The 7,657-nt window shown below is 39.3% G+C and overlaps 1 protein-coding gene and 1 pseudogene across 2 annotated transcripts; one reads left to right on the top strand and one right to left on the bottom strand.

Moving 5' to 3' along the window:
• Positions 1–2,695: 2,695 nt before the first annotated feature.
• LOC111787823 (pectinesterase inhibitor pseudogene) lies at positions 2,696–3,235 on the bottom strand (annotated as a pseudogene).
• A 1,312-nt stretch (positions 3,236–4,547) lies between these two features.
• Positions 4,548–6,067, top strand: LOC111787539 (aspartic proteinase PCS1-like). Of its 2 annotated transcripts, XM_087121087.1 has the most exons (2): positions 4,548–5,130; positions 5,194–6,067. In XM_087121087.1, exons 1-2 carry the CDS (start codon positions 4,709–4,711, stop codon positions 5,969–5,971), a joined length of 1,200 nt encoding a protein of 399 aa, XP_086977213.1. In that variant the 5' UTR covers positions 4,548–4,708; the 3' UTR covers positions 5,972–6,067. The 2 variants fall into 2 exon arrangements, with proteins under 2 accessions (XP_086977213.1, XP_086977212.1); XM_087121086.1 differs by having other exon boundaries at positions 4,548–6,067.
• The last annotated feature ends 1,590 nt before the right edge of the window (positions 6,068–7,657 follow it).

The following is a 7,657-nucleotide window of genomic DNA, read 5'->3' as shown; positions in this document are numbered from 1 at the left end:
GGTCTCACTTTCTAGTTCACGCTGATTGGATGTGTATTACTTCTTTACACACGTGACTAGCGCATTTTTGCACTACCGAAAAATTCGTGGAGGAAAAGGAGCGTGCATAATACCATGGTGTACACGATATTGTATTGTATGCATTCGCATTCATCATAAAGGGGAAGTATCCAGACGCACATGAAACACAAAATGCATGAGGTCCCCATAGCTTTAAACCATGACATATACTTATGATGTGGGTCATACCTTCGTTATTTCATAAACATAACTTCCATGAATAGCATACATGGGCTAAACAATATTTCATACACCTCAAGAGAATATGCTAATATAGTGTGCATGGCATAACCTATATATAGAGACATCATATATATGTTTCATGGGATCCCACACGACATAATATAGATTTAGTTATAACATAATATAACGCCATACACGTCAAACAATCACAAGTACGGCATGTGTAAGGGCATAGAACACACGTCGTTCATATTTTATACAATTCATCTAACCAATCCAATAGTAAAACCACTTGTTGGCCTAAGTAGTCACAATATTTTTTAAGTTGCTATTTGTTTGATCCTACTCATCAAGGTTTAGTTTCCAAATTGACTCCCAACCTCATTAAGGTTTGATCCTATTCATCAGGGGTTAAATCTATAATTAGGATTCTATTGACTTTGTTTTTTATTTCCCGAGTAAGTCTCACACTAATGGAGATGGAGTTCCTTACTTATAAATCCATGATCATCCCTTTAATTAAGTAACGTGGGACTACTCCTCTCAATAATCCTTAACATCCTCGTTCTACTTCATATGTAAGAGGGACCTATCGAGTGTCTAAATGCTCACAAAGAGCGTCTCTTTAAGCCTTCCACATTAAATTTGGTGAATTCATTAGCTGAATATGAGATGACAAAAGTTGAAACACTGCCGATTGAAAGCACTGAGAACCCTTACACGGAAGCCCCCTAAAGTTTTTAGCTACTCTTCAAAACATAGTGGGAGAGATAAAGAATCAGTGGAACAGGGTCTTATGTATGTCGAGACATGAATAAACCACGTATCACCTAAGAGAACTATGACCAACTTTAGTCATACACAATTTCATGAGAGAGACAGAAGCCTTAAATATACTATCGCATCGAGATATAGGAAAGATAAAAGGCAGCCCCTATCTATATTACAAATGGTACCGAATTGAATATATATATATATATATATATATATATATATATATATATATATATATATATATATATATATATATATATATATATATATATATATATGCTACAATGGTATGGAATTGAATATATTTATATGCTAGAGAGAGAATGAGAATTGAAAAATGTTGTATATGTTTGAAAAAAATATATTTTTCCTATCTCATGAATTTACATTCGCGCAAAAAAAAAAAAGATTTGGTTCACTTCACAGAAAAATGAAATAACTTTCTACTTTTAATTTCTTAGATAAATATCAAAACCCATTTAAAAAAATTACAAAAAAAAAAAAAAAAAAAAAAAAAAAAAAAAATTTTTTGGTATCATTAGTACGTTAATATAAAAATGATCTTAACCACGTTAATTACAACACCAAAACAAAACAAAACAAAAAAAAAAAAAAAAAAAAAAAAAAAAAAAAAAAAAAAAAGAAGGAATGATTTTTTTTTTTATCATTAATACGTTAATTAACCAACGTTAATTATAAACAGACAATTATATATATGGTTAATTATAAACAGACAATTATAAAGACTTAATATCCAAAAACCCGACTTTATTTGAGGCTATTGTCTAGACTTAATATCCAAAAACCCGACTTTTGAGGTTAATGTCTGGAGTCTACTCGACCCTCTTTGAGCTTGTCTTTGACACTCGCTTTGTCTCGTTCTCTCGAACTTAACATATGCCTCAACTTAACTTCAATGCACATTCTTGATGTATTGGATGATGCACCGTTCCTCATGTTATTGGATAGATGTCACTTGAGGGTCGCCCCTTGTCTGTCTTGTGTGGAGGTCACAACTTACTTCCTATCTGAGATTGTGACATGTGGAGGTCGATTGCCCTTTATCCTCTTTGAGCTTGTCTTTGACACCACCGTCCCTCATGTGATCAGATAGATGTCACTTGAGGGTCGCAGAGGTCACAATCTACTTTCAGTGAGGTTGGGTTGTGGCATGCTGCTTCCTACAATAAATGAGGGTTTCCGTTGGGCTTGAAATGAAGAGCTTATGATTAGGGGGAGGGTCGGCCTTCCACTGGCCTTTTCTTTTCTTTTCTTTTTTAATGAAATTGGGTCGGTTCATGACCTAGTTTTTAGGCCTAAACCTGAAACCAACCCGAACGAATAGTTTCTTTAATTCAAATTTTGAACAAGTTGGGGAATTCTCCCTCCACTCATTTTGATTCAATCAGTTTCTTTAGCTTCATGGTGGGTTATGGAGGCATATAACTCATTTAGAGGAAATTATGTGTAGCTATTGACGACATTTAAAATTTGAGAGCAATAAGAGTTATCGAGTGACCCTAGATTAATCATGTTATCGAATCATATTAGATTTAGGTTTAAAATGTGAAAGAGTCGCTGTCCAAATTTATAGGATTCAAAACAGACATATTATTGATTCATGGCATTTCAAGTACAGAGGTTTGTAGTATAAAATGAAGAAAGGTTGAAGAAGGAGTTAGGCACGCCCAAGAAGAAGATTGGCTATAGCCAAGATGATACTACAAATATCTTCCACAACCTTCCCATTGCCAAACAGCGCCGATGATTCCTTCGGCAGCTGCATGAAGCTGTCCAGACAGTCGCCGGCCTCCGTCATGGCTATAGACGCCATACTGTTGACGCCATTATAGTCACCTTTCCCCAAGTAGTTCTTCCCATCCACGATGTCGTCGACGACATTGTTGAAGTGTTTAGCACAAGTGGCATAGCGCTCTTTAAGCTTGGGATCGACTGCCTTGGACTCCAAGGACTGGGCGAGGACACGACTTTGAGCAGCCTTGTCGTTGGCAAGGTCGAGGGTGAAGATGGCCAGCCCTTTTAGGTCTGTGGTGCCAGCAGAATTCAACACGTTAAAGCAAAAAGATGGGTTTCTAGTTTTCTTGCAAATGGTGGAAATGATGTCGTCTTGGGAAGCTACATGCATGGGCACCATCCCATTGAAGAACAGAACTGGAAGGACAATAGAAGAGACGGCAAGAAAACTAGAAGATGCCATTTTTTTTTTTTTTTGTCTGTCTGTTTTGCTCAATTAATTCATAGGGAGGGTTTACATATTTATACACTCACAATTTTAAGTAAAATGCTATTAAAAGAAAAACAAACAAAAATAGAGCGAATACGTTACCCTTCTTTCTCTCCAAACCCAATCACAAACTTGGCTTGGTTATTATGCACACTTTTCTTGACAATACACCGTCTAGTTCTCCTATGCTTAAACTAATAATATTTATTTTACAAAAAAAAGCAAGGTTATTAATGTAATATTGAACAATATATTAGTTGACATGCCAGAAGATCATATTCAATAAATAACCTGATAGGTCGACAAATATTTGTTTTGCCATCATTGTGTGTTTTGACGTGAAAAATGTGAGTCAATAAACTCGACTTGGTTAAAATCATGGATGTGGGAACCATGCATTGAGAAGTTAGTAAGTCAATAAGCTCAACTTGGTTAAAATCATGGGATGTTGAGAAATTAGTAATCATGGAACATTTCGGGGCAATCACGAGATAACTCGGACCAACCTCAGCCCACGATTTCGTGCAAATTTGTTAGAGGCATCATAAACCTGAAGATCATATAGTGGGCATGGCATAACGTATATATAGAGACATCATGCATCATAGAACATGAAAGTAATCACAAGATACATAACATAACATCATATATATGTCTCCTGGGATCCCAAGTAACATAACATAACATCATATATATGTCTCATGGGATCCCAAGTAACATAACATAAATTTAGTTATAACATAACACCATACACATCAAACAGTCGCAAGTACGACACGTGTAAGGGGCATAGAGCACAAGTCGTTCATACTTTGTACAATTCATCTCACCAATCCAATAGTAAAACCACTTATTTGGTTGACCCAAACCGTCACTAAATTTTCTAAGTTGCTATTCGTTTGTTCCTGCTCACGGAGGTTTTGTTTCGAAACTGACTCCCAACCTCATTAAGGGTTGATCCTACTTATCGAGGTTAAATCTACTACATATTATTGTTAAACAAAGATTTCACTCGTTTATCACTATGAACTTAATTCAATTCATTTAATATCATAGTTTTGAACTAAAAAATTACATATTATAATTCTATCACATATAGTCAAACTAAAAACAAATCATTTTATTCTGGGCTACCAGACATTTGTTCAAACTAAAACTAAAACTAAAATCAGTTGATAATACTTCCTTGAAATAGGATTTTTGAATTCTCCACCGTACATTTAATTATGCTCTCTCTCTCTCTTCTATTTTTACTCTCTATATAATCCCAAGAACAGCTCCATCCAAAAACGCGTTGGATATGACCCACTAACAAAATATATCGAGACAACAACAAAGAAAATAGAAAAAGATTTCTTTTTTAGTTGTTTTTTTATTTATTTGTTTCGGTGTATTTAGACGGTGGGTCATATCCAACGTCATCAAAACCGTCACAAACCCATAATCATGCCTCTCTCTCTCCTACTGCTCTCCCTATTCGGTCTCTTATTCTCCCCATCAAACTCCCTCTCCCTCTCCTTCCCTCTGACCTCCCATTCTGTCTCCTCCCAAGAAGCCTCCCTTTCCCTCTCCTCCAAAACCAAATCCCATGGGAAGTTCCCCTTCCAGTACTCCAACGCCCTTGTGGTGTCTGTTCCCATTGGATCGCCGCCGCAGCAGATGGACATGGTCGTAGACACCGGCAGCCAACTATCCTGGATTCAATGCCACGGCAAAGTAAGGAGAAAATCAGTGAAGCCCATGATTAATGTGTTTGACCCTTATCTCTCCTCCTCTTTCTCTTTCCTTCCCTGTAACACCACTCTGTGCAGACCCCGAATTCCCGATTTTACCCTTCCTACTTCTTGTGACCCAACTCGCCACTGCCACTACTCCTACTTCTACGCGGATGGGACCCTGGCCGAGGGTAATCTCGTCACTGAAAAATTCACCTTCTCCAATTCCTTAACTACCCGCTCCCTCCTTCTGGGCTGCGCTTTGGCCTCCACCCAAAACAGGGGTATGTTGGGAATGAATATTGGACGCCTCTCCTTCATCTCCCAGGCCAAAATATCCAAGTTTTCCTATTGCGTTCCGGATCGAACTGGGTCGGATCTAACCGGCTTGTTCTACCTTGGAGACAACCCCAACTCCGCTAAATTCAAATACGTCAACATGTTGACTTTCCCCAAAAGTCGACGCTCCCCGAATCTTGACAAGTTGGCCTACACCCTCCCGATGAAGGGGATAAGAATAGGCAACAACAAACTCAACATCTCGCCCGCCGTTTTCAAACCGGACCCATCTGGGGCCGGTCAGACCATGATCGACTCCGGCTCCGATTTGACGTATTTGGTAGATGAGGCCTACAACAAGGTCAAAGAAGAGATGGTCAGATTAGTGGGGCCCATGATGAAGAAAGGATATGAATACGCCGCTGTCGCCGACATGTGTTTCGACGGCGTTGTGGCGGCGGCGGTGGGTCGGAGGATCGGCGACATGTGGTTCCAGTTTGAGAATGGGGTGGAGATATTGGTCGGGAAAGGGGAAGGGTTATTGACGGAAGTGGAGAAAGGGGTGAAGTGCGTGGGGATCGGACGGTCAGATAGACTTGTGACTGAGAGTAATATAATCGGGAACGTTCATCAGCAGAATATGTGGGTGGAGTACGATCTGAGCAATAAGAGAATTGGGTTTGGTGTTGCTAAGTGTAGTGGATTGAAGGCATGATCATGGACGGTGGAGATTCATACTATTCTTTTGTGTATCTATTTATATTACCAAATTTTATTTTTAACAAAATTTGTTGTAATATCAATACTTATTGATCATTCATTTTATTGGTGAAGTATATGACTATAAAAAAAAAAATAAAACATTAATATCCACATCTTAAATTAAATCATAGGTCATCATAATTTACATGATTAAATGTATACATTTTGTAAGCGGGCTCTCTTTTCACCTTTGGGAGTGGAGAAAATAACTAACCTTGCTCCCCCACAGGCATAACTAACCTTGCCTAGTTTTAGTTGTGCCTAGTGCCTAGTGGGACAGGAGAGATGGACCTTGTCGTGGTTCGCATGGACGACTTCGACGTAGTACTTGGGATGGACTTCCTCCTAGAACACAAAGTTATCCCAATGCCACTGGCGAAATGCTTGGTGATCATCGCCACAAGCCCACAGTAATACCTGCAAGCATCAAGCAACCAGGTAATCTTAGAATGATTTCGGCCATATAATTGAAAAGAAAACTCGCACGAGAGGAACCTACATTTATGGCTATACCTCTGATGGAAGAAATCACCACTAAGGAAACCATTTCCAAGTGAAACCAAGGATGTACTAGACAGTTATGCTGACATAATGCCAGAGAGCTTACCACAAATATTACCACCCCGTCGAGACATTGATCACGAAATTGAACTCCTCCCGGGGTTAAACCCCCAGCGAAGAATGCATACCGGATGGCTCCCCCTGAGCTAGCCGAATTGAGGAAACAACTAAATGGGTTGTTGGTGGCATGATTCATCCGCCCGACAAAGGCACCTTACGAAGCCCTCGTACTATTTCAGAAAAAGAAAGACGTTACGTTGCGTCTGTACACCTGAAGCTAGTGTTTGACAAGCTGCGACAGAATCAGTTATACATCAAGAAAGAAAAATTTGCCTTCGCACAAACATGTATCAACCTCCTTGGACAAGTCGAAAAATTTGCCTTCGCACAAACATGTATCAACTTCCTTGGACAAGTCATCAATTGTGGCCAGATCGGTATGGATAGCGATAAGATAAAAGCTATCCAATAGTGAAAAATTCCTACTTCCATATTCGATGTGTGATCCTTCCTAGGATTGGCAAACTACTATAGGCGGTTCGTTGAAGGGTTTTCACGACGAGCCGCCCCATTAAATGAACTCCTGAAGAAAGACCACCCTTGGTCGTGGTCAAATGAATGTCAAATGGCATTTGAAGATCTGAAAGCAACCATGACGAGGGGTTCTGTCCTCGAATCAATAGATGTTACTAAACCATTTGAAATAGAGACAGATGCTTCCAACTTTGCCCTAGGCGGTGTCTTTATCCAAGAAGGCCACCCCATCGCTTATGAAAGTCGAAAGCTCAATGATGCTGAAAAGAGGTACACTGTCTCCGAAAAAGAAATGTTGGCTGTGGTCCATTGCCTACGAGTCTGGAGACAGTACCTCTTGGGATCACAATTCGTACCTCTTGGGATCACAATTCGTAGTGAAGACGGATAATAGCGCCATTTATCACATTTTTGATAAACCTAAATTGACAGCAAACAAGCCCGGTGGCAGGAGTCGTTGGCTGAATTTGACTTCAAATTTGAACACAAGGCAGGAAAGAGTAACCAAGTAGCCGACGCATTGAGTCGGAAGGGCGAACATGCA

Source organism: Cucurbita pepo, chromosome 2 (assembly GCF_057944985.1).
Source record: "Cucurbita pepo subsp. pepo isolate OVF chromosome 2, ASM5794498v1, whole genome shotgun sequence".
In the NCBI taxonomy this organism is placed as follows: domain Eukaryota; kingdom Viridiplantae; phylum Streptophyta; class Magnoliopsida; order Cucurbitales; family Cucurbitaceae; genus Cucurbita; species Cucurbita pepo.
The sequence above is the reverse complement of the archived record's forward strand: the minus strand, read 5'-3'. Positions and strand labels throughout refer to the sequence as shown.